Source organism: Thalassophryne amazonica, chromosome 14, assembly GCF_902500255.1.
Source record: "Thalassophryne amazonica chromosome 14, fThaAma1.1, whole genome shotgun sequence".
NCBI lineage: Eukaryota > Metazoa > Chordata > Actinopteri > Batrachoidiformes > Batrachoididae > Thalassophryne > Thalassophryne amazonica.
In genome coordinates this window covers 34,947,443-34,974,856 of record NC_047116.1, presented here as the reverse complement: position 1 = coordinate 34,974,856, position 27,414 = coordinate 34,947,443, and the positions used below count along the sequence as shown (strand labels likewise).

General features: G+C 48.8%; 1 protein-coding gene across 1 annotated transcript; it reads right to left on the bottom strand.

Moving 5' to 3' along the window:
• On the bottom strand, nt 1-27,414 carry glb1l (galactosidase, beta 1-like). Its single transcript, XM_034186542.1, has 16 exons — nt 27,236-27,414; nt 19,050-19,216; nt 18,817-18,979; nt 18,070-18,130; nt 17,888-17,982; nt 17,617-17,797; nt 17,464-17,522; nt 17,256-17,377; nt 15,322-15,362; nt 14,794-14,912; nt 14,616-14,690; nt 14,425-14,514; nt 14,198-14,311; nt 13,893-14,024; nt 548-775; nt 1-434 (listed from the first exon to the last, which is right to left on the bottom strand). Exons 1-16 carry the CDS (start codon nt 27,299-27,301, stop codon nt 243-245), a joined length of 1,905 nt encoding a protein of 634 aa, XP_034042433.1. The 5' UTR covers nt 27,302-27,414; the 3' UTR covers nt 1-242.

Sequence of the window (27,414 nt, the reverse complement as noted above, 5' to 3'; positions counted from 1 at the left end):
AATGTAATCAGTTTTTTATTTGTATTACTGGGAATAAGCATAAAAGGTTTTAAAGTGAGTACAATAAACATAACAATGCTGTTCCTGCATGAGTGACGTTTTTTCACATTTTCACATTATATTGCTAAAGTAGCTGATGTTCTGTACCAAAATAACTGGATACTGATAAAGATCCGGTTACGCAAGAAACACTGAAACCAAAAGTGATAAGAGAGCTGACGCTACTTGTCTTTGATTCTTCCTCACGTGTCGCTGAGCTGAGGTCGGTCCATGAAGAGAATGCGTAAATGTTCCGGGGCCTTTTCCAGCTCCAACACAGTGATTTCGTTTGGCTGGCTGGTGCGAAGCAGGGGTCCAGGGACATACAGGGTCTGCTGAGGGCCCCTGGCTGGCCAGTATCGTCCCAGGTTCACACCGTTGATCCACACTTGACCCTAATGGAAATGTGAAAGAAAAGAGACAAACATCAGAATGGATTTAATGCTATTTCCTGTGTTTCTGAAAAAAATTAAAACAAAATAAGGCAAAATTGGAATTCACTGTTAACCTTTGTCCACCCATTGAGCTTGAGGAAGGTGTCCCATGCCAGGCCATTGGGCTGTAATGTCCCCATGAAGAACGCTGGCCCTGCTGACAGATCGTTCTTGGAGACAGACGGGGACTGCTGGCTCTTAGAATGAGGCCATCCGCCAGCAATGGTTTCATCAATATACAAAGGGTAGATATTCCAATCAGTCAGTACATCGTTGCCAAGGATCAGGTCACTCAGGAGGCCCTGCAGAAATGCCCAAACACCCAGCTGAGAACATGCGTTAACTTCTCATGAAATGTCAACAGTTGTCATAATTCAGGGTTTATGCATTTATGGGCGACTTGAGACCTCTAACAAACAGTGTGTTGCCACATCTAGTGATAAAATCAATCATGTGAAATCCTCTCGATAATGGAGGGCCAAAGTATAATTATGTAACTTTGCTAAGGAGATGCTAATATTGCTAATGTTTCTGGCCTTGTTTGATTTTCTTATATGATATCTCAAAAATAAGTGCACTGTTCACAATAAAAATTGGTGGCAATGTAGGGTTTTGGTTAAAGAGTTGGATAACTTTTGGACTAGACACAGATCCAGATTCATAGAAAATAATGTCTTAACTGGTACTCTCATAATGTTTCCCATTGGTTTCCATGTTGTTTTGTGAAACAGGGCCCCATGATTTCAGTTAAGTGCAGATCAACAGAATTGTTGGACCTTGGTAGGTGGGGGTATTTCCTCACTTAGTGCCCTCTAGTTAAACACATGAAGATATTTGTGTAATAATTTGAGAACCATTGAACTCATTTGAGTACTGAACTTTACAGGTACCGTACATACTCTGAGGGACACGTTTGACTGTTGAGATCATAGAGTGGGGCAAAAAGTATTTAGTCAGTCCCCGATTGTGCAAGTTCTCCTACTTAGAAAGATGAGAGAGGTCTGTAATTTTTATCATAGGTTCACTTCAACTATGAGAGACAAAATTAGAAAAAATAATCCAGGAAATCACATTGTAGGATTTTTAAAGAATTTATTTGTAAATGATGGTGGAAAACAAGTATTTGGTCAATAACAAAAGTTCAACTCAATACTTTGTAACATAATCTTTGTTGGCAATGACAGAGGTCAAATGTTTCCAGTAAGTCTTCACCAGGTTTTCCCACACTGTAGCTGGTATTTTGGCCCATTCCTCCATGCAAATCTCCTCTAGAGCAGTGATGTTTTGGGGCTGTCGCTGGGCAACATGGACTTTCAATTCCCTCAACAAATTTTCTATGGGGATGAGGTCTGGAGACTGGCTCAGCCACTCCAGGACCTTGAAATGCTTTTTACGGAGCCACTCCTTTGTTGCCTAAGGAGGTTTTGGCTTAAAATTTCACGATGCATGACCACGTTCATTCTTCCCTTAACACGTATCAGTCATCCTGTCCCCTTTGCAGAAAAGCAGCCCCAAAGCATGATGTTTCCACCCCCATGCTTCACAGTAGATACGGTGTTCTTGGAATCCAACTCAGCATTCTTCTTCCTCCAAACACGACAAGTAGAGTTTTTACCAAAATGTTCTATTTTGGTTTCATCTGACCACATGATATTCTCCCAATCCTCTTCTGGATCATATGCTCTCTGGCAAACTTCAGACAGGCCTGAGACATGTACTGGCTTAAGCAGGGGGACACACCTGGCACTGCAGGATTTGAGTACCTCTCTGCGTAGTGTGTAGCCTTTGTTACTTTGGTCCCAGCTCTCTGCAGGTCCTTCATCAGGTCCCTCTGTGTAGTTCTGGGATTTTTGTTCACTGTTCTCATGATCATTTTGACGCCACAGGATGAGATCTTGCATAGAGCCCCAGGTCGAGGGAGATTATCAGTGGTCTTCCATTTTCTTACAATTGCTCCCACAGTTGATTTATTCACACCAACCTGCTTGACTATTGTAGATTCACTCTTCCCAGCCTGGTGCACATCTACAATTTTCTTCCTGGTGTCCTTCGACAGCTCTTTGGTCTTGGCCATGGTTGAGTTTGGAGTCTGACTGTTTGAGGCTGTGGATAGGTGTCTTTTATACAGATAACGAGTTCTAACAGGTGCCATTAATACAGGTAACAGGTGGAGGACAGAAGAGCTTCTCAGAGAAGAAATTACAGGTCTGTGAGAGCCAGAAATCTTGTTTGTTTGTGGGTGACCAGATACTTATTTTCCACCATAATTTACAAATAAATTCTTTTAAAATCCTACAATGTGATTTTCTGGATTTTTTTTTTTTCTCATTTTGTCTCTCATAATTGAAGTGTACCTACAGTATGTTGAAAATTACAGACCTGTTGTGTGTTGGGGGTGTGGCTGGAGGTTTTGGTGTTGTTTTCTTTTCTTTGCTCCTCAGGTGGCATGGAAGCTGATTTGTCTGTGGAAAAAAGGTGCTGGCTGAAGAATCCTCACCCTCGTCAATATCATGTGAGGCACCTGGGACTGGTGCTCACGTGCAGCCCTAAAGACTTTCAGCTGTAGCGGATAATTGGATGGCGTTCTGCTTTTAAGGCATGTGTGAATCAAGCAGAACTGCCGGGAACTCGACCTTGTGATGTTCGTTTGTGAGACGCTGAGGACCGCACCTGGGTTTGACACATTAAGCCTGTGAAGCAAGGAAGGGTGAGGACACATGCTGTCAGCACACAGTAAAGGTAATTAACTGTTGGACTAATTGTAGATAGTAACTTGATGTTTTGTTACATAGTATACGTGAAATTGTGATGAGAATGGTGTGGCTTGCTTCTCACTGCTGTGGCGTGCAGGATAAGTGATCCTCCACTTATTGTGAGAAGCTGCTCATGTGCATAAAGATAAAAAGTACAGACCTTGATGTGTTGCTGATAGCATGTGTTTTGTGAAAGAAATTGCTATAACTGCTAACGTATCTCACATCTTCTGTGCTTCAACAGAGAGTCAGTTTGTCGTGTCCACCTGGGGGGTGTCTGTTTGATGGTAGTGAGTCCAGGAGCACCGGACTTCTCTCCCCATGAACACTGGAGAGCGTGCCAGCAGTCCCTCCTCTTGAAGGACATTGGGTTGGGGTTTTTTGTATAATTTATTTAGGCACAGGTGAAAAATAAATTGTTTTTTGTTGAAGGAACCGCTTTCTGGTTATTTTTAGTGCTGGGTCCTGTCTGACGCAGGTTCGCTCCTCAATCTGCGTCGACACATAACAGTAGTTCCCGGCCATTCCATAATGGACCCAGCGGCAGAGGCGGTTCCTTTTGCCGAGAAAGTCCAAGAACACTTGGAGAAAATATGGGAGCAATTACAGCATCTCGCAAATCAAATTAAACAAACAGACGCCCGTGTTACGGAGCTTGCAGCGCAAGTCGTTCCGCTTCCTGCTGCGTCAGCTGTGGCATCAGCGATACCGGGGCAGATAACTCCGTCACCCAGGGATTCGGTGTTCGAACCGATTATCTGTCATCCGGAGCCTTATGCGGGAGATGTCGAGGCTTGTGCTTCGTTTTTGATGCAATGTTCTCTGGTTTTTGCTCAGCGACCGGCTTCCTTCTCTTCTGATGGGAGCCGTGTTTCATACGTGACAAATTTGCTCCGAGGTGACGCCTTAGCTTGGGTCACAGCGTTGTGGAGTAACGACTCGCCATTGTTAGGGTCCTTTAAGGATTTCTCCCGGGAGTTCCGACTGGTTTTTGATCATCCGGTGAAAACGAATACCGTTGCTCAACGGTTACTGAATCTTAGGCAGGGGAGGCGGAGTGCGGCGGAGTATTCCGTGGACTTTCGGATTTTTTCTGCTCGGTCAGGTTGGAATGCCGCAGCTTTGCGGGGCGTGTTTGTGGACGGGTTAAATGAGTCATTAAAGGACGAGCTGGCGGTCCGTGACGAACCAAACGATTTAGATGAGCTAATATCGTTGGTAATTCGTCTGGATGATCGGATGAGGGAGCGTGGACGCGAGAGAGGACGCCCATCAGAGCGGGGTTTTTCGTCTCGGGGCTTTCCCCGACACAGGTCTGGGCCGCCTCTTCTTCGCCCCACTGAGGCTCCCCCGACGGGACCCCTGGCTCCTCCTGTCGACGAGCCCATGCAGCTCGATCGAGCAGAGATTTCTGTATTGCCCCGACTATTAGACGTCAAAAAGAATAATGGTGACGTGACTCCAAGTGTTCTGGGACCGGCAATATAATACACATATATAAAAAAAATAAAAAAATAAATAAAAAAAAAACAAAACCCAGCACGGGTAATTGTTTTTTTTTTTTCTTCTTCTCTCTTTTTTTTTCTATTTTTGGTTGGTGATTTGTAGGTTTGTCTGGAGGGGGAGGAGTGGCTGTTCGGCGGTTGGATGTCTGCCTGGACTCTTGTCCTTATTGCTTTTTTATGTGTTTTTAGGTATTTTCTGTTTGGGCTTGTTGGGGTCGTTTTCTTTTGTTGTTTTTTATTTCTCTACATTCCTAACCCCGGCCTCACTTGCCCCAAGACCGTTTGTCTTGTGGGTGGTGGGGTGGTGCAGGTTGGTCACTGAGTATTCTCAGAAGACCTCTGCACCTAGGGGGGGGGGGGGGGGTTAGAGGCGTTTTTTTTGTTTTGGTTAGGGCCCGGTTCCACTCCAGCCTCGGCGTGCCTTTGTACCGTTTGTCATTGGTGTTGCCGGGGTATGGTGCTGCGGGGACTTACCTCAGTCGGAGGGGTGGCCTGATCTGTTGCCGTTTGCCATTTCGGTGGTTCCACCCCTCCCGAGGGGCTGGGGTATGGTCGAGTTGAGGCACCGGACGTTTTTTCCGGTTCTCCGCTGCGCCTTGGGGTTGGAGCCGTGCTAGTTTTTTCCTGTTCCCTTCTCCGGCTTAGTATTGCGAGCGGTTCGCTGCTATTGAGCCGCCGAAGGGCTCTGTGTGGGACCTAGGGTCTTTCGGGGTGCCGGGGAGGGTAACGGGGTTTAGAGTTGTGTTACCATCCCCCGGGGTTGTTTTTGGTAGTCCTCCGGGGGTTGATTTTTGCTTTTGTTTTGTTTCCTTCCGGGTTCCGCCTCCAGGGTTGATGGGACGGTCCTCTGGGGGGGAATTGGCTTGGGGCTAACTGGCCGAGTGTGCCTGGGTCTGGGGTTCCGGGGTTGTGGGGGGGGGCGCCTCCTGGGGTTGATGGTGCGGTCCCCTGGGGGGCGGCGTTTTACTCTATGTACACCTGGGGACCTGTGTGGGATCTTGGTTCTGGCTGTTCCTCCTGGAACAGGCGATGGAGGCCTTCTGGGGGGGGTTGGTCTTTGCGGGTCGTTTTGGGAGGGTTGTTTGTTATTTTTCTTTCGTGTATTTCTGTTTGTATTGTGTTTGTGGGACTATGTTGGGTTTTGGTGTTTGGGATGATTTTTTTTTCTTCCCGGGGTTTGATGGGACGGTCCCCTGGGGAGGTTGTTGGGTGGGTTTTGTGTTTTTTTTGTGTTGGATTGTTGGGGTTTGTTTTGGGGCTTTTGTTGACTCCAGCTGGCCTTCCAGCTGCGGTGCCTGTCCTGTTGTCTGTGGTGGACCTCGGGGGCGTGGTGCTGTCTGCTTCCTGGTATGGACCCTGGAGAGAGGTGCTGTTCTCGGTCCTGGTCTGGTCGGTCGCCGGGGGGCTTCCCGTTGATGGGGGGGTACTGTTGTGTGTTGGGGGTGTGGCTGGAGGTTTTGGTGTTGTTTTCTTTTCTTTGCTCCTCAGGTGGCATGGAAGCTGATTTGTCTGTGGAAAAAAGGTGCTGGCTGAAGAATCCTCACCCTCGTCAATATCATGTGAGGCACCTGAGACTGGTGCTCACGTGCAGCCCTAAAGACTTTCAGCTGTAGCGGATAATTGGATGGCGTTCTGCTTTTAAGGCATGTGTGAATCAAGCAGAACTGCCGGGAACTCGACCTTGTGATGTTCGTTTGTGAGACGCTGAGGACCGCACCTGGGTTTGACACATTAAGCCTGTGAAGCAAGGAAGGGTGAGGACACATGCTGTCAGCACACAGTAAAGGTAATTAACTGTTGGACTAATTGTAGATAGTAACTTGATGTTTTGTTACATAGTATACGTGAAATTGTGATGAGAATGGTGTGGCTTGCTTCTCACTGCTGTGGCGTGCAGGATAAGTGATCCTCCACTTATTGTGAGAAGCTGCTCATGTGCATAAAGATAAAAAGTACAGACCTTGATGTGTTGCTGATAGCATGTGTTTTGTGAAAGAAATTGCTATAACTGCTAACGTATCTCACATCTTCTGTGCTTCAACAGAGAGTCAGTTTGTCGTGTCCACCTGGGGGGTGTCTGTTTGATGGTAGTGAGTCCAGGAGCACCGGACTTCTCTCCCCATGAACACTGGAGAGCGTGCCAGCAGTCCCTCCTCTTGAAGGACATTGGGTTGGGGTTTTTTGTATAATTTATTTAGGCACAGGTGAAAAATAAATTGTTTTTTGTTGAAGGAACCGCTTTCTGGTTATTTTTAGTGCTGGGTCCTGTCTGACGCAGGTTCGCTCCTCAATCTGCGTCGACACATAACAGTAGTTCCCGGCCATTCCATAATGGACCCAGCGGCAGAGGCGGTTCCTTTTGCCGAGAAAGTCCAAGAACACTTGGAGAAAATATGGGAGCAATTACAGCATCTCGCAAATCAAATTAAACAAACAGACGCCCGTGTTACGGAGCTTGCAGCGCAAGTCGTTCCGCTTCCTGCTGCGTCAGCTGTGGCATCAGCGATACCGGGGCAGATAACTCCGTCACCCAGGGATTCGGTGTTCGAACCGATTATCTGTCATCCGGAGCCTTATGCGGGAGATGTCGAGGCTTGTGCTTCGTTTTTGATGCAATGTTCTCTGGTTTTTGCTCAGCGACCGGCTTCCTTCTCTTCTGATGGGAGCCGTGTTTCATACGTGACAAATTTGCTCCGAGGTGACGCCTTAGCTTGGGTCACAGCGTTGTGGAGTAACGACTCGCCATTGTTAGGGTCCTTTAAGGATTTCTCCCGGGAGTTCCGACTGGTTTTTGATCATCCGGTGAAAACGAATACCGTTGCTCAACGGTTACTGAATCTTAGGCAGGGGAGGCGGAGTGCGGCGGAGTATTCCGTGGACTTTCGGATTTTTTCTGCTCGGTCAGGTTGGAATGCCGCAGCTTTGCGGGGCGTGTTTGTGGACGGGTTAAATGAGTCATTAAAGGACGAGCTGGTGGTCCGTGACGAACCAAACGATTTAGATGAGCTAATATCGTTGGTAATTCGTCTGGATGATCGGATGAGGGAGCGTGGACGCGAGAGAGGACGCCCATCAGAGCGGGGTTTTTCGTCTCGGGGCTTTCCCCGACACAGGTCTGGGCCGCCTCTTCTTCGCCCCACTGAGGCTCCCCCGACGGGACCCCTGGCTCCTCCTGTCGACGAGCCCATGCAGCTCGATCGAGCAGAGATTTCTGTATTGCCCCGACTATTAGACGTCAAAAAGAATAATGGTGACGTGACTCCAAGTGTTCTGGGACCGGCAATATAATACACATATATAAAAAAAATAAAAAAATAAATAAAAAAAAAACAAAACCCAGCACGGGTAATTGTTTTTTTTTTTTCTTCTTCTCTCTTTTTTTTTCTATTTTTGGTTGGTGATTTGTAGGTTTGTCTGGAGGGGGAGGAGTGGCTGTTCGGCGGTTGGATGTCTGCCTGGACTCTTGTCCTTATTGCTTTTTTATGTGTTTTTAGGTATTTTCTGTTTGGGCTTGTTGGGTCGTTTTCTTTTGTTGTTTTTTATTTCTCTACATTCCTAACCCCGGCCTCACTTGCCCCAAGACCGTTTGTCTTGTGGGTGGTGGGGTGGTGCAGGTTGGTCACTGAGTATTCTCAGAAGACCTCTGCACCTAGGGGGGGGGGGGGGTGTTAGAGGCGTTTTTTTTGTTTTGGTTAGGGCCCGGTTCCACTCCAGCCTCGGCGTGCCTTTGTACCGTTTGTCATTGGTGTTGCCGGGGTATGGTGCTGCGGGGACTTACCTCAGTCGGAGGGGTGGCCTGATCTGTTGCCGTTTGCCATTTCGGTGGTTCCACCCCTCCCGAGGGGCTGGGGTATGGTCGAGTTGAGGCACCGGACGTTTTTTCCGGTTCTCCGCTGCGCCTTGGGGTTGGAGCCGTGCTAGTTTTTTTCCTGTTCCCTTCTCCGGCTTAGTATTGCGAGCGGTTCGCTGCTATTGAGCCGCCGAAGGGCTCTGTGTGGGACCTAGGGTCTTTCGGGGTGCCGGGGAGGGTAACGGGGTTTAGAGTTGTGTTACCATCCCCCGGGGTTGTTTTTGGTAGTCCTCCGGGGGTTGATTTTTGCTTTTGTTTTGTTTCCTTCCGGGTTCCGCCTCCAGGGTTGATGGGACGGTCCTCTGGGGGGGAATTGGCTTGGGGCTAACTGGCCGAGTGTGCCTGGGTCTGGGGTTCCGGGGTTGTGGGGGGGGGCGCCTCCTGGGGTTGATGGTGCGGTCCCCTGGGGGGCGGCGTTTTACTCTATGTACACCTGGGGACCTGTGTGGGATCTTGGTTCTGGCTGTTCCTCCTGGAACAGGCGATGGAGGCCTTCTGGGGGGGGTTGGTCTTTGCGGGTCGTTTTGGGAGGGTTGTTTGTTATTTTTCTTTCGTGTATTTCTGTTTGTATTGTGTTTGTGGGACTATGTTGGGTTTTGGTGTTTGGGATGATTTTTTTTTCTTCCCGGGGTTTGATGGGACGGTCCCCTGGGGAGGTTGTTGGGTGGGTTTTGTGTTTTTTTTGTGTTGGATTGTTGGGGTTTGTTTTGGGGCTTTTGTTGACTCCAGCTGGCCTTCCAGCTGCGGTGCCTGTCCTGTTGTCTGTGGTGGACCTCGGGGGCGTGGTGCTGTCTGCTTCCTGGTATGGACCCTGGAGAGAGGTGCTGTTCTCGGTCCTGGTCTGGTCGGTCGCCGGGGGGCTTCCCGTTGATGGGGGGGTACTGTTGTGTGTTGGGGGTGTGGCTGGAGGTTTTGGTGTTGTTTTCTTTTCTTTGCTCCTCAGGTGGCATGGAAGCTGATTTGTCTGTGGAAAAAAGGTGCTGGCTGAAGAATCCTCACCCTCGTCAATATCATGTGAGGCACCTGAGACTGGTGCTCACGTGCAGCCCTAAAGACTTTCAGCTGTAGCGGATAATTGGATGGCGTTCTGCTTTTAAGGCATGTGTGAATCAAGCAGAACTGCCGGGAACTCGACCTTGTGATGTTCGTTTGTGAGACGCTGAGGACCGCACCTGGGTTTGACACATTAAGCCTGTGAAGCAAGGAAGGGTGAGGACACATGCTGTCAGCACACAGTAAAGGTAATTAACTGTTGGACTAATTGTAGATAGTAACTTGATGTTTTGTTACATAGTATACGTGAAATTGTGATGAGAATGGTGTGGCTTGCTTCTCACTGCTGTGGCGTGCAGGATAAGTGATCCTCCACTTATTGTGAGAAGCTGCTCATGTGCATAAAGATAAAAAGTACAGACCTTGATGTGTTGCTGATAGCATGTGTTTTGTGAAAGAAATTGCTATAACTGCTAACGTATCTCACATCTTCTGTGCTTCAACAGAGAGTCAGTTTGTCGTGTCCACCTGGGGGGTGTCTGTTTGATGGTAGTGAGTCCAGGAGCACCGGACTTCTCTCCCCATGAACACTGGAGAGCGTGCCAGCAGTCCCTCCTCTTGAAGGACATTGGGTTGGGGTTTTTTGTATAATTTATTTAGGCACAGGTGAAAAATAAATTGTTTTTTGTTGAAGGAACCGCTTTCTGGTTATTTTTAGTGCTGGGTCCTGTCTGACGCAGGTTCGCTCCTCAATCTGCGTCGACACATAACAGTAGTTCCCGGCCATTCCATAATGGACCCAGCGGCAGAGGCGGTTCCTTTTGCCGAGAAAGTCCAAGAACACTTGGAGAAAATATGGGAGCAATTACAGCATCTCGCAAATCAAATTAAACAAACAGACGCCCGTGTTACGGAGCTTGCAGCGCAAGTCGTTCCGCTTCCTGCTGCGTCAGCTGTGGCATCAGCGATACCGGGGCAGATAACTCCGTCACCCAGGGATTCGGTGTTCGAACCGATTATCTGTCATCCGGAGCCTTATGCGGGAGATGTCGAGGCTTGTGCTTCGTTTTTGATGCAATGTTCTCTGGTTTTTGCTCAGCGACCGGCTTCCTTCTCTTCTGATGGGAGCCGTGTTTCATACGTGACAAATTTGCTCCGAGGTGACGCCTTAGCTTGGGTCACAGCGTTGTGGAGTAACGACTCGCCATTGTTAGGGTCCTTTAAGGATTTCTCCCGGGAGTTCCGACTGGTTTTTGATCATCCGGTGAAAACGAATACCGTTGCTCAACGGTTACTGAATCTTAGGCAGGGGAGGCGGAGTGCGGCGGAGTATTCCGTGGACTTTCGGATTTTTTCTGCTCGGTCAGGTTGGAATGCCGCAGCTTTGCGGGGCGTGTTTGTGGACGGGTTAAATGAGTCATTAAAGGACGAGCTGGCGGTCCGTGACGAACCAAACGATTTAGATGAGCTAATATCGTTGGTAATTCGTCTGGATGATCGGATGAGGGAGCGTGGACGCGAGAGAGGACGCCCATCAGAGCGGGGTTTTTCGTCTCGGGGCTTTCCCCGACACAGGTCTGGGCCGCCTCTTCTTCGCCCCACTGAGGCTCCCCCGACGGGACCCCTGGCTCCTCCTGTCGACGAGCCCATGCAGCTCGATCGAGCAGAGATTTCTGTATTGCCCCGACTATTAGACGTCAAAAAGAATAATGGTGACGTGACTCCAAGTGTTCTGGGACCGGCAGTATAATACACATATATAAAAAAAATAAAAAAATAAATAAAAAAAAAACAAAACCCAGCACGGGTAATTGTTTTTTTTTTTTCTTCTTCTCTCTTTTTTTTTCTATTTTTGGTTGGTGATTTGTAGGTTTGTCTGGAGGGGGAGGAGTGGCTGTTCGGCGGTTGGATGTCTGCCTGGACTCTTGTCCTTATTGCTTTTTTATGTGTTTTTAGGTATTTTCTGTTTGGGCTTGTTGGGTCGTTTTCTTTTGTTGTTTTTTATTTCTCTACATTCCTAACCCCGGCCTCACTTGCCCCAAGACCGTTTGTCTTGTGGGTGGTGGGGTGGTGCAGGTTGGTCACTGAGTATTCTCAGAAGACCTCTGCACCTAGGGGGGGGGGGGGTGTTAGAGGCGTTTTTTTTGTTTTGGTTAGGGCCCGGTTCCACTCCAGCCTCGGCGTGCCTTTGTACCGTTTGTCATTGGTGTTGCCGGGGTATGGTGCTGCGGGGACTTACCTCAGTCGGAGGGGTGGCCTGATCTGTTGCCGTTTGCCATTTCGGTGGTTCCACCCCTCCCGAGGGGCTGGGGTATGGTCGAGTTGAGGCACCGGACGTTTTTCCGGTTCTCCGCTGCGCCTTGGGGTTGGAGCCGTGCTAGTTTTTTCCTGTTCCCTTCTCCGGCTTAGTATTGCGAGCGGTTCGCTGCTATTGAGCCGCCGAAGGGCTCTGTGTGGGACCTAGGGTCTTTCGGGGTGCCGGGGAGGGTAACGGGGTTTAGAGTTGTGTTACCATCCCCCGGGGTTGTTTTTGGTAGTCCTCCGGGGGTTGATTTTTGCTTTTGTTTTGTTTCCTTCCGGGTTCCGCCTCCAGGGTTGATGGGACGGTCCTCTGGGGGGGAATTGGCTTGGGGCTAACTGGCCGAGTGTGCCTGGGTCTGGGGTTCCGGGGTTGTGGGGGGGGGCGCCTCCTGGGGTTGATGGTGCGGTCCCCTGGGGGGCGGCGTTTTACTCTATGTACACCTGGGGACCTGTGTGGGATCTTGGTTCTGGCTGTTCCTCCTGGAACAGGCGATGGAGGCCTTCTGGGGGGGGTTGGTCTTTGCGGGTCGTTTTGGGAGGGTTGTTTGTTATTTTTCTTTCGTGTATTTCTGTTTGTATTGTGTTTGTGGGACTATGTTGGGTTTGGTGTTTGGGATGATTTTTTTTTCTTCCCGGGGTTTGATGGGACGGTCCCCTGGGGAGGTTGTTGGGTGGGTTTTGTGTTTTTTTTGTGTTGGATTGTTGGGGTTTGTTTTGGGGCTTTTGTTGACTCCAGCTGGCCTTCCAGCTGCGGTGCCTGTCCTGTTGTCTGTGGTGGACCTCGGGGGCGTGGTGCTGTCTGCTTCCTGGTATGGACCCTGGAGAGAGGTGCTGTTCTCGGTCCTGGTCTGGTCGGTCGCCGGGGGGCTTCCCGTTGATGGGGGGGTACTGTTGTGTGTTGGGGGTGTGGCTGGAGGTTTTGGTGTTGTTTTCTTTTCTTTGCTCCTCAGGTGGCATGGAAGCTGATTTGTCTGTGGAAAAAAGGTGCTGGCTGAAGAATCCTCACCCTCGTCAATATCATGTGAGGCACCTGAGACTGGTGCTCACGTGCAGCCCTAAAGACTTTCAGCTGTAGCGGATAATTGGATGGCGTTCTGCTTTTAAGGCATGTGTGAATCAAGCAGAACTGCCGGGAACTCGACCTTGTGATGTTCGTTTGTGAGACGCTGAGGACCGCACCTGGGTTTGACACATTAAGCCTGTGAAGCAAGGAAGGGTGAGGACACATGCTGTCAGCACACAGTAAAGGTAATTAACTGTTGGACTAATTGTAGATAGTAACTTGATGTTTTGTTACATAGTATACGTGAAATTGTGATGAGAATGGTGTGGCTTGCTTCTCACTGCTGTGGCGTGCAGGATAAGTGATCCTCCACTTATTGTGAGAAGCTGCTCATGTGCATAAAGATAAAAAGTACAGACCTTGATGTGTTGCTGATAGCATGTGTTTTCTGAAAGAAATTGCTATAACTGCTAACGTACCTCACATCTTCTGTGCTTCAACAGAGAGTCAGTTTGTCGTGTCCACCTGGGGGGTGTCTGTTTGATGGTAGTGAGTCCAGGAGCACCGGACTTCTCTCCCCATGAACACTGGAGAGCGTGCCAGCAGTCACTCCTCTTGAAGGACATTGGGTTGGGGTTTTTTGTATAATTTATTTAGGCACAGGTGAAAAATAAATTGTTTTTTGTTGAAGGAACCGCTTTCTGGTTATTTTTAGTGCTGGGTCCTGTCTGACGCAGGTTCGCTCCTCAATCTGCGTCGACACATAACAAGACCTCTCTCATCTTTCTAAGTAGGGGAACTTGCACAATCAGGGGCTGACTAAATACTTTTTACCCCACTGTATGTCAAGTTTGAGAGTGGTGCACATATCATGCAGTTGTGCATTTTGTATCAAAAACCAAAAATTCTGCCAGGGTATGTAAACATTTGAGCACAATGGTATTTGTAGTTGACTTTTTAAATAACACCCCTATCCCATCACTAGTATACCCATAAAAATAATAATTCTCTTGCCTTGTAATCATTTATTTTTGGGCCAAAGTTGACCCTGCCCATGTTCTCCACAAAGATATCCATTGTGTCTCCCTTCTGTCCAGTAATGTTCGTCACAAGCGTAATGTCTCTCTCCAACAGCCCCTGAAACACCTGCTTACAAGAGTATTAACATTAATATATACAATTGAGCTTTTAAGTGTGTCAATTGTTACTGTACAACCATGTTTGGACTTCAGCTGTGATGCAAAGTTCATGCTTGTTTTCCCATACCTCACCTGAGAATCTGATTGGCTCGACAACAAAAGGTCATTGTAAGTGCTCACCCCATTGATAGACACATATGCACGGTCATGAACCCCATTCAGAGGAGAGATAAGTGCCGTGGGCCCTGAGAGGTCCCTGGGTAGTGTTGTCCGATACATCATGTAGCCATAATACTAAAACACAATAGATGTGACAGGTTACAAAACAGTTTAGAAGTTCAACATGACTCAACAGGTATTCTGTTGTTAAAATGCTAGTCACTATCTTTTGTTGTCACCCTACATACCTGTTTCATCTCTTCAAATGTCAGAGGATGCTGAGATTGGACAGGCCGTAAGGGTGACAGGATGTTCAACAGACTGCTCACGTCACCAACCTGTGAAACCGCATGAATAATACATGATATTAGGGCAGCTACAGTTTAACTTTGTGACGCAAATGACATTAGTGTCAATGTGGTCAAATAATATATTTTACCTTTGTGAGGGTCACAAAGCCATAGGCAAACTTGGGAGTTGCTGGTGGCATGGGTCCAGATGGAATATTTCTGAACTGTGAGAGTAGTCCATTAATCATCTCAATATCCAGGAAAACAACACATGCACATACAGTCAGGATCAAAGAGTTTTGGTGGTGGCTGTTCGGTTAGTGGTACCTGTTTGATGACATCTCTGATGGCCCACAGTTTCTCTGTAGGGTCTCCTGCCTCCGACAGTGGGGCGTCATAATCATAACTAGTCACTACTGAGCGGTACCTTGTGTCATAATCAGCACCTTTGGGAGAAGTGCATAATGTTGCACTAACTGCATGAGGAATAAGTGAAGTGTAAGAAAAGGTCTTCACAGGTGCAAGTAAGCCTGGATCAGTGGGTCTAGGCTGAGTCCTGTTCTATTACCTCAAAATTCAATGCATTCAAAGTGACTCGCTATCACTGCTGGAGGAAACGACACATTAAAGACTTTGGACTGCAGAAGTTTTAAAAACCTGAAAAATTTCCTGCAACAATTTTTTTAAGGGCCAAAAATTTCCAAGTCCATTGTTTTTTTGTTTCTGTTGCAAGTCATATGCAAGTTTCATTCATGTGGGCTTTCACTGGATTGGTTTCATGTCAACTCCAAACTTCTGGACCTGTGAAGAACTCTGCAGTTGATATAAATCCAACACAAAAACACTTGACCTTACCATTCCAGTAGCCAAAACTAGTACCTCCTTCAAACATGTACCTGAGGAGAGAGAGGAGTGAATTGTAAATGGTTAATTGTGGGAAATATACTCCACCAAGGAGGACATATGAAAACTGGAATTTGTTTGTTCCTTGATTTATCTATAAGGAGGACATCTAACAGGGCTTGGGTCAGCAGCCATGTTGCCTTGTGCACACCTGATCCTATCAACTCTTAGAAGTTAAGCAGAGTGGGTCCTGATTACTACTTGGCCTGGAGAGTGCTTAGGAACACCAGGGGCTGTAGTCATGTATCCCTATCTAGAAGTGACGCTGCACCAGGAAGGACAACTTGTAAAATTTGTGCCAAATCCAAATATGGATCTCTGCTGGATCTGCTGTGGTGAATGGCAATGGTGGGCAGTTGAAAGTTAAAAAAAGGGCTTTGGTCAAAGTAGAGATGTGTATATTGTAGCAGATGTGGAACCAGGGTCATTTTAAATTAATATTTTTGTAATTTTTCCTGTAGACGTCTATGTTGCTTGTGCGTTGGTGAAACAGTGGCCCCACCTACACTTTGGGTTAGATAAACATAGGACTGTTGGGCCTTAGCAGAGGTGTGTGTGCTCTTGTATGCTCTCTAGTTAATGTTTGCAGTTGATGCCTTTCACATCTTGTGAGATGTGCATCTTAACCAGATTTATTTGTCACAGTATGGTAAATGATTGAGAAACTTTGATGCTAACCAGTGCCCTAAGACAACAAGTGGATGTCTTTGGTACACGGTCTCTTGGTAGAATCCGTGAGTTCTGCTGGAATTACTTTGTGTCAAATGAGAGCTTAATTAGGGAGACTTGCGTAGTGAGGAAACATCAGCTACATTTCGGCCATGGGTGCCAGGGCCAAAATGTCAATGTTAACACTTCCTCACAATGCAAAATCAAGGATACCCAAGGATTGTCTGAAGAGACTTAGTACCAAAGACATCCAGTAGAAATATTCAAAGTGTCAAATGTTACAAAATCTTTTGGGCCACATGTTGTTCTTGTTCCACTAATAAAACAAAAGATCTGTGCCAATTTTTATTGTAATTGGACATTGTTTAGGGGTCCCCCACAAAGCAACAATTTTCCCCAAACAAGCAAAAAGGGGAGATGACTTCCAGTAGTGTTCTCCTCTGGGTGACCAATTAACCACCACTTTTGCGATTAAAAGCCATCACATGTACCTGTAAAAGAAAAATAATGGCACCAGAGTCTTCTCCCCTTAGGGTGATGTAGCCTTGCCAGTGGAGGGAGAGGCAAACGTGTCACTCTGGGGGATCTCTAAATCTTATCTGACTGAATTCAGATTTGGTCTGCACCTATAAAACCACGAGTAGAACAATAAACACCATGCGGCCCAAACTCTCTCACAACTTTAATTTTTTCACTGTATAAGATGAACAGCGCTAACATCCAGTCATCGGCTTTGGTCTCTGCTGGTTAACACCAAAATCTCAGAGCCATACAGTAAGACAGGCAGCAACAGGACTTGAAAGAACTGGACCACTCCTGTAAAGATATTAGCATTGCCAAACACCCCTGTCCAGCGACATCATGACTCCATAAGCTCTTCCCAGGCGTCTCTAGATCTCACAGGCTGAGGACCTAGAGACATGAATGTCACTACCAATATAAAAGGAATGTCTCTATAAATTTAACACTTTCTCCTCTTACAGATACACTTCCGATGGTTGAGTCCAGGAAGCCAACAAAAGCCCAGAGCACCCTGTAAAAGGTCAAGGGACACCCATCTGTTACATGTCATTGTCAGATGGCTACAGCTTGGGTGGTTGTCATCCAAGACCCCGAGTGGTGGATGTGGCACATGCTCTCAGACCTGACCTGACTTGAACCAAATTTACACTGAGAGGAACAAAGCCTGAAAGAATGGAGGTTTGATAGGGACCTACATGTTGACGTTGGCCCCCATAGTTAGCATTTTTTCAAGCATTGTGGTGATGTTCTGAGTAGCAACCATGGCATGTTCATCTCCCCAGTGATCTAACCAGCCAGTATAGAACTCTGAGTTTACCTGTAACACAATTTCAGTTTAATTTAATATGCAGTTCATTCAAAGAAGCCAAAAATATCACAGTCAGAAATTCACATCAGACTAACCAGGGGGCCTTGAGGTTCAAACCTTCTTTGCCGGTCGAACGCTTCACTTATGTTTGTGTCTAAATAAAGGCAGAAATGGTACAGATGGAAACTTTCTCTGTGAATCACCTCAGAAAACTAGATCTTACTCACCATTCTTCACACAATACCAACCTGTGCCAAAATCTATTGTGGCATATAAACCTTCCAGAGCCCCACATTTCATTTCCTTATCTCTGTTTCCATCAGTGGTGAACAAGACTGTGTCTTCACCCAGAAAGAAATGAAACACAGTCTGCAGGTGGCGCATGTAGTTGTAATCACAAGCGTAATAGCTTCCATACTCATTCTCCACCTGTAAGTGAGGAAGATGATTCATTCAAATCATACTGACATGGTTACTATTTCAAAAAATCTCATAGGTACCTTGTACTTAGTGCTCTACCTGGACACTAATGATGTTTCCTCCATTGGTATAGAGCCAACCTTTCATTTTAGGAAGGAGAACAGCCATCCAGTTGCTGACCGCTTCCATGTAATCTTTAGCAGAACATCATAAATCAATATGGAATTAAATAATGATAATAACAATAATAAACATGATAGCCACAAAGGTGTTTGATATACCCGTGTCATTAGTTCGAAGCTGGATATTTGGTTTCTCAAGGAGCCACGCCGGCAGTCCACCCTGACGGCAAAGAATTTTATATACTGAAGGAGGCACAATTTATCAAACACATCAATAAGTATCAGTTTTGAATGTGGTTCTATCTTCATTTTTTGATGGTACTTCTTAGCCATTTTTATTTGAATAGCAAAGCACTGATTTTGAGTCACAAATGCCACAAAAAGAAACCTGACTTTAGTCACTTTGATTTGGGAGAAAGTTTTTGAATATTTTTTTTACGTACATCAATAGGACTTTTAATTTTTTCTGTCATATGAACAAAAAATGTCTACATAGCTACAATAAAGATATACTTTAAGTCTTCTGATTGGGATTAAGGGTGAAAGTTGGTAGGACAGGACACCAGTCTGTCGCAGGGCTACATATAGACAAACAAACACATTCACATCTGTACGCACACCTATGGTCAGTTTAAAGTTTCCAATTCACCTAACCTGCATGTCTTTGGATGGGGAGGAAGCCAAAGTACCCGGAGGAAACCCACGCAAACACGGGGAGAACATGCAAACTCAGCACAGAATGGCCACAGGTGGGAATCGATCCCATGAGCTTGTTGCTGTGAGGCAACAGTGCTAACCATTAATCCACCGTGCTGCCCTTTAAAAATGTTTCACTGAACTAACATTTCTTTCAGCGATAACTTGAGTTCATAATTTCAATCACAAACACAAGTTTCAGTCTCTCACCATTTCCCATTCTGCACATATGTAAGGTCCTGGACGCAGGATGACCAGAAGACCTGTCTGATTGGCCAAGCTCAGGAAATACTCCAAATCTCGGTCTCCTGTAAAATTGTACACCCCTTGTGTTTCTTCATGGAAATTCCATGGCACATATCTGTGAGAGAACCTAATAACAGTCACAAGTATACACACTGATTTGTTTTTTGTTTTTTTAAGGCCTATCTCGTTCATCTTACATTTGAACTGCGTTGAGTCCAGTCATGTACATCTTCACGAGTCGATCCTTCCAGTAGTACTGTGGGATTCTGGAGTAGTGAATACTGCCCGAGATGTACTGAAACGGCTTTCCATCTTTCAGGAAACAGTTGTTTTTGAAGTCTATAGAGAATGATCTTCCAGAAACCTGCAACAGAAGCATTGGGACCATTTATTGATGACCACTGCAACCTAGAAGTCACCTCTTTTGCTGAGTTTATGATAGCAGTCCTATGTGAGACTGGTACAGCGGGTAAAAATAAATATTTAACACATCACCATTTTTCTCAGTAAATGTATTTCTACAGGTGCTATCGACATGAAATTTTCTCCAGATGTCAGTAACAACTCACATATACACATACGTATATAAAGAAACCAAAATAAATAAATACAGAATTTAGGTTATGTGTAATCATGTGAAATGGCACAGCCGAGACACCAGCTGAAATCTATCGTAATTAAGAAAACATCCTGCCCCTTGTCAATGCAAATTAATATCTTCCGATTCAGTCCCAATGGTCAGTAAAAAGGTGTCTCATTACCAAGGTGTTGCACAAGAAACATCACATGATGGTAAAAAGCAAAGGACTCTCTCAGATCTTAGCAACCGTACTGCTGCAAAACATACTGATGGCAATTGTTAGAAGAAGGCTTTCTAATCTTCTGAATGTTCCAGTAGCACTGTTTGGACCATAATCTTAAAGTGGAAAGAACATCATTTCACCATAAACCAGCCATTGACCAGGTGCTGCTCACAAGATTCTAACAGAGGAGTAAAAAGAATTATCTTGTGTGTGAAGTGTAGTGACACGGAACCCACAACAGGGGGCGCAAATGAACGGACAATACAAGGAGTCAAATTTGAACACTTTACTGTTGTGAATGCCACAACCATACACAGCAGATTATAGAATGATACAAAGTCAATGGATAAAGGTGTCGTGTGGGCAGGCTGTTGTGAAAGTGTAGGGAACACGGACCCACCAACAGGGGGCGCAAATGAACGGACAATGGAGGAGTCAATAACACTGTTTTTACTGTTGTGAAATAGGCACAACAAACACAACCGATTACAATATTGAGATTGAGTCCAATTTCAGCGGTGTCGTGTGGGCAGGCTCGACGATAGGAGACGTCTGTCCAAGTCGAACCGGAACCAACCCGATTTCCTCTGCCACCGAACCCCGGGAATACTGGAGCCGCCAAGTCCCGAACTCCCAGGTGGCCACTGCCTCCGCTCGTCGGATCCGGTACTGCTGGCGAGGAACAGAAACAGTCAGGTGTGGGTGCGGCGGCACCCAGCAACACGGAGGGTGGAGACACCACCTCCACCTCTCGTCAAAAACAATATGGAAATGTAGGAAGGTGAGTACTTATCCAAATATGTCCAGTCCAGTAGTCAGCTGTCCTACAAACAAGCAACAAGTATTACGGCTTCAGTTAATAGCACGTTTGGCTGAGATCGTTACCTCTTTGATAGAGCGATATCTCGGCAATGAGGTGGAGATGCCGTCCAGCTGATATACCCCTCCGCTGATGGATGTCAGCTGTTTTGGTTAATGGGTGACAGCTGTCACCTTGGCTGCTCCTGTGAGGCGGCAGCGCCCTCTGGTGCCTGGAGCCCGCACTCCAGGCAGGGCGCCCTCTGGTGGTGGTGGGCCAGCAGTACCTCCTCTTCAGCGGCCCACACAACAGGACCCCCCCCTCAATGGGCGCCTCCTGGCGCCCGACCAGGCTTGTCCGGGTGGCGGCGGTAGAAATCGGCCAGGAGGGCCGGGTCCAGGATGAAGCACCTCTTCACCCAGGAGCGGTCTTCAGGGCCGTACCCCTCCCAGTCCATCAGGTATTGAAAACCCCGGCCCATCCGTCGAACATCCAGAAGCCGGCGCACAGTCCAGGCCGGCTCGCCATCGATGATCCGGGCAGGAGGTGGTGCCGGACCCGGAGTACAGAGGGGTGAGGTGTGATGTGGTTTGATTCTTGAGACATGGAACACGGGATGGATCCGCAGTGAGGCCGGAAGCTGAAGCCTCACTGCGGCGGGATTGATGACTTTGAGGATTCTGTACGGTCCTATGTATCGGTCCTTTAGTTTCGGGGAGGGTACTTGCAGTGGGATGTCCTTGGTGGACAACCACACTTCCTGCCCGGGACGATACGTAGGAGCCGGGGTCCACCGCCGGTCTGCATGGGTCTTCGCCCTCATCTGGGTCTTCAACGAAGCAGAACGGGCGGCACGCCACACCCGACGGCACTTCCGCAGGTGGGCCTGGACCGAGGGCACACCGACCTCTCCCTCAACCACCGGAAACAATGGGGGCTGATACCCCAAACACACCTCAAAAGGGGAGAGGCCGGTGGCTGATGACACTTGACTGTTGTGGGCGTACTCGATCCAGGCCAGATGAGTACTCCAGGCCGCCGGGTGCGCGGCTGTCACACAACGTAGGGTCTGCTCCATCTCCTGATTGGCCCGTTCTGCTTGCCCGTTGGTTTGGGGGTGATACCCGGACGAGAGACTGACCGTGGCCCCCAGTTCCCGGCAGAAGCTCCTCCAGACGTGCGAGGAGAACTGGGGGCCGCGATCGGAGACGATGTCTGATGGTATCCCATGCAGCCGGACGACGTGGTGGACCAGGAGGTCCGCTGTCTCCTGGGCCGTTGGGAGCTTCGGGAGGGCCACGAAGTGGGCCGCCTTGGAGAATCGGTCCACTATCGTGAGGATGACGGTGTTTCGCTGGGACGGCGGGAGGCCCGTGACGAAATCCAGGCCGATGTGAGACCAGGGGCGATGAGGTACGGGCAGGGGCTGTAGCAATCCCGATGTTTTGCGGTGGTCGGCTTTGCCCCTGGCGCAGGTGGTACAGGCCTGGATATAATCCCGGACGTCGGTCTCCAGGGACGCCCACCAGAAGCGTTGCCGGACGACTGCCACGGTTCTTTTCACCCCAGGATGACAGGAGAACTTAGAACCGTGACAGAAGTCCAGGACCGCAGCCCTTGCTTCTGGTGGGACGTAGAGTTTATTCCTCGGCCCGGTTCCGGGGTCCGGGTCTCGTGCCAGGGCCTCCCGGACGGTCTTCTCCACGTCCCAGGTGAGGGTGGCCACGATAGTGGACTCCGGGATGATGGGATCCAGGGGATCCGACGACTCCGTTCTGACTTCGTCTTCATGTACCCGGGACAAAGCATCCGATCTCTGATTTTTGGTCCCGGGACGGTAGGTTATCCGGAAGTCAAAACGGCCGAAGAACAGTGACCAGCGGGCTTGCCTGGGATTCAGCCGCTTGGCGGTCCTGATATACTCCAGGTTCCGGTGGTCAGTGAAAACCGTGAATGGCACGGACGTTCCCTCCAACAGATGTCTCCACTCCTCAAGAGCCTCTTTCACCGCAAGGAGTTCTCGATTGCCGACGTCATAGTTCCGTTCGGCCGGGGTCAACCTGCGGGAAAAATAGGCACACGGGTGAAGGACCTTATCGGTCTTCCCGCTCTGGGACAGCACGGCTCCTATCCCTGAGTCCGAGGCGTCCACTTCAACCACTAACTGGCGACTAGGATCGGGCTGCACCAGAACGGGTGCAGACGAGAAGCGCCGTTTCAACTCCTTGAACGCGGCATCGCAACGATCCGACCAGGTGAAGGGAACTTTTGGCGAGGTCAGGGCTGTCAGGGGGCTAACTACCTGACTATAGCCCTTAATGAACCTCCTGTAGAAATTAGCAAAGCCTAGGAACTGTTGCAACTTCCTACGGCTTGTGGGTTGGGGCCAGTCTCTCACCGCCGCAACCTTGGCCGGATCAGGAGCGACGGAGTTGGAGGAGATGATGAACCCCAGGAAGGACAAAGACGTGCGGTGGAACTCACACTTCTCGCCCTTCACAAACAGCCGGTTCTCCAACAACCGCTGCAGGACCTGACGTACATGCTTGACATGGGTCTCAGGATCCGGAGAAAAGATGAGTATATCGTCTAGGTATACAAAGACGAACCGGTGCAGGAAATCCCGCAAGATATCATTAACCAACGCTTGGAAAGTCGCGGGAGCGTTTGTGAGACCGAACGGCATGACCAGGTACTCAAAGTGACCTAAGGGGGTGTTGAATGCCGTCTTCCACTCGTCTCCCTTCCGGATCCGAACCAGGTGATACGCGTTTCTGAGATCGAGCTTGGTGAAAATTCGGGCTCCATGCAGGGGTGTGAACACCGAATCCAACAGGGGCAACGGGTATCGATTGCGAACCGTGATATCGTTCAGTCCCCTGTAATCGATGCATGGACGAAGTCCGCCGTCTTTTTTACCCACAAAAAAGAAACCTGCACCCATCGGGGAGGTGGAATTCCGGATCAACCCGGCGGCTAACGAGTCCCGGATGTAGGTCTCCACTGATTCGCGCTCAGGCCGTGAGAGGTTGTACAGCCTACTGGACAGGAACTCACTGCTCGGAACCAAATCAATGGCACAATCATACGGCCGGTGGGGGGGAAGAGTGAGCGTCAGATCCTTGCTGAACACGTCGACAAGGTCGTGGTACTCCACCGGCACCGTCCCCAGATTGGGCGGGACTCTGACCTCCTCCTTAGCCTGGGAGCCGGGAGGAACCGAGGAACCTAGACACACCCGATGGCAGGTTTCGCTCCACTGAACCACTACCCCGGACGGCCAATCAATCCGGGGATTGTGCTTCAACATCCAGGGAAATCCTAAAATCATACGGGAGGTGGCAGGAGTCACAAAAAACTCGATCTCCTCCCGGTGATTCCCTGACACCACCAGAGTTACAGGGGGTGTCTTGTGTGTGATTGGAGGGAGTAGGGAGCCATCTAGTGCTCGAACCTGCACAGGCGAGGTAAGCGCCACCAGAGGGAGCCCTATCTCCCTGGCCCATCTGCTGTCCAACAGATTCCCCTCAGAGCCCGTGTCCACCAGTGCTGGGGCCTTCAGGGTTGATTCCTCATAAAGGATCGTAACTGGGAGTCGTGTAGCAATGTGGGTGTGTCCCACGTGAATGTCTCGGCCCACCCCTAGCCCAGTCTCTAGGGACGGGCGTTGGTGTTTAACCGCTCGGGGCAGTCACATGATGCTCTATCGAGCCACAAACAAAACATACTCCGCGGGCCCGCCTCCTCTGTGCATCTGGTGCCCTAAATGTTGCCCTGCTCGTGTCCATAGCTTCGTCAGCAGGGGGAGCTGTAGCCACACGGAGCGCGGGGGCCGTGGAGCGTGGGGAAGGCGGAGCGCGGTCGGAACCGGAAGGGAGAGGGACGGCGCGTGCCCGGCCACGCCCTTCGTCTCGTTCCCGACGACGTTCTTCTAACCGGTTGTCTAGCCGTATGACAAGATCGATGAGCCCATCTAAATCCCGCGGTTCGTCCTTAGCCACCAGGTGCTCCTTAAGAACCAAAGACAGTCCGTTTACAAAGGCGGCGCGGAGAGCAGTGCTATTCCAGCCGGACCTCGCAGCCGCGATGCGGAAGTCGACTGCATAGGCAGCTGCGCTCCGACGCCCCTGTCTCATTGACAGTAGCACGGCTGAAGCGGTTTCTCCTCTATTAGGGTGATCGAACACGGTTCTGAACTCCCTCACAAACCCATCATATGTCAGAAGGAGCCGTGAATTCTGCTCCCAGAGCGCTGTAGCCCAAGCGCGTGCCTCGCCGTGAAGCAGGTTTATTACATAAGCTACTTTGCTAGCATCTGTCGCGTACATGACGGGACGCTGTGCGAAGACGAGCGAACATTGCATAAGAAAATCTGCGCACGTCTCCACACAGCCTCCGTACGGCTCTGGGGGGCTTATGTAAGCTTCAGGGGAAGGTGGGAGGGGTCGTTGAACGACCAGTGGAACGTCACTATTACGCACAGGGTCGACGGGAGGGAGAGCCGCAGCGGCGCCCGGAGGGCGCGCTTCCACCTGCGCGGCGAGAGCCTCCACCCTGCGGTTCAGGAGGACGTTCTGCTCGGTCATCAAATCCAACCGAGTCGTGAAAGCGGTGACGATCCGCTGCAACTCAACGATCACCCCTCCTGAGGACGCCTGTGCGCCCTGTTCTTCCATTGGCCGTTCAACAGCCGGTTGACGCCCCTCGGGATCCATGACGCTGGCCGAGATATCCTGTTGTGAAAGTGTAGGAACACGGACCCACAACAGGGGGCGCAAATGAACGGACAATGGAGGAGTCAAATAACACTGTTTTTACTGTTGTGAAATAGGCACAACAAACACAACCGATTACAATATTGAGATTGAGTCCAATTTCAGCGGTGTCGTGTGGGCAGGCTCGACGATAGGAGACGTCTGTCCAAGTCGAACCGGAACCAACCCGATTTCCTCTGCCACCGAACCCCAGGAATACTGGAGCCGCCAAGTCCCGAACTCCCAGGTGGCCACTGCCTCCGCTCGTCGGATCCGGTACTGCTGGCGAGGAACAGAAACAGTCAGGTGTGGGTGCGGCTGCACCCAGCAACACGGAGGGTGGAGACACCACCTCCACCTCTCGTCAAAAACAATATGGAAATGTAGGAAGGTGAGTACTTATCCAAATATGTCCAGTCCAGTAGTCAGCTGTCCTACAAACAAGCAACAAGTATTACGGCTTCAGTTAATAGCACGTTTGGCTGAGATCGTTACCTCTTTGATAGAGCGATATCTCGGCAATGAGGTGGAGATGCCGTCCAGCTGATATACCCCTCCGCTGATGGATGTCAGCTGTTTTGGTTAATGGGTGACAGCTGTCACCTTGGCTGCTCCTGTGAGGCGGCAGCGCCCTCTGGTGCCTGGAGCCCGCACTCCAGGCAGGGCGCCCTCTGGTGGTGGTGGGCCAGCAGTACCTCCTCTTCAGCGGCCCACACAACACAGGCTCGACGATAGGAGACGTCCGTCTAAAGAAGAACCGGAACCACACGATTTCCTCCGCCACCGAACCCGAAGGATACTGGAGCCGCCAGGTCCCGAATCCCCCAGGTGGCCACCGTCTCCGCGTGTCGGATCTGGTACTGCTGGCGAAGAGCAAAGACAGTCAAGTGTGGGTGTGTACACCCAGTAACAACAACGGTGGGAATTCCACCTCCACCTCAAATCACACACTCGTGCAGCTCCTGTTTCAGCACTTATCTGGAAAGAGTGAGAGGCGAAGACGTCGGCACTCTCACAAACCACCAATCAGCGGACAAGGCTCCACAGGAAAGAGGCTGCAAAAAGAGTTCAGACTAAGATACAGTTTAGTTTATGACTGAGAATATTACCTCCTTAGAAGAACGATATCTCGGCGACGTGGTGGAGGTGTCATCCTGCTTTTATCTGGGGTGAAGTGCAGATGATCGGTGACAGCTGTCATAGTTGATGAGTGACAGCTGTCACCTCGGCTGTTCCTGTGAGGCGGCAGCGCCCTCTCGTGCCTGAAGCCCGCACTTCAGGCAGGGCGCCCTCTGGTGGTGGGCCAGCAGTACCTCCTCTTCTGGCGGCCCACACAACATATCTGAAGAGTTGTCCAAGAGCCAAGGGCCACTTCAGAAAGACATGGAATTAGCAGGTACAAATGGTTCAAAGAAAACAATAAGTAATGCTCTCAACTGCCATGGCCTGTATGCAAGCTCACCACACAAGACTCCATTGCTGAAAGAAAAGCATGATGAAGCTTATTTAAAGTTTGCTGTACAACATTTAGATAAGCCTGTAAAATACTGTGAGAATATAGTCTGGTCAGATGAGCCCAAACTGAACTCTTTAGATGCTATGATACACACCATAAATGGCACTGCACATCAACCCAAAAACACCAGTGAAGTTGTCATTACCATCAAAGGATTTTGTACGAAGTATTAAATAAATTTCAGTGAGTGTGTTCAATACTTTTTCCCCTGTGCTATTCCATTTAATTACACATTATTTCATTTGCTTTGATTACTTAGCATGTGCAGATTAGTTGGGTTATTACTGACATCTGGAGAGATAAAAATTAATGTGGGTAGGTCCTTTTAGAAAAATATTTACTGATAAAAATGGTGACATGTTCAATGCATATTTTACCCACTGTAAATGTGCTCATGAACAGCAGTGGAAACATAACAAGCAATGTTTTCAAAGTATTCCCCATCTTTAAGTCGTTATCTCAACGACAAGAAGAAATTTCAGAAAACAGAACTACATAGTTGTTTTCTTACCAAGTTTCCACTTTGAGATAAAGATATAAGAATCACTGCCGCCAAGAACTCCACACTCGCAGGCATGTCTGCTGCCTTCAGTGGGGCTAACGTTAAATTAAGTCATTGTTACAAAATTTTCCGTCATCAAACCGTTATGCCCGTTATTATTACCAGGTTATTACACTGTACTTTGTCCA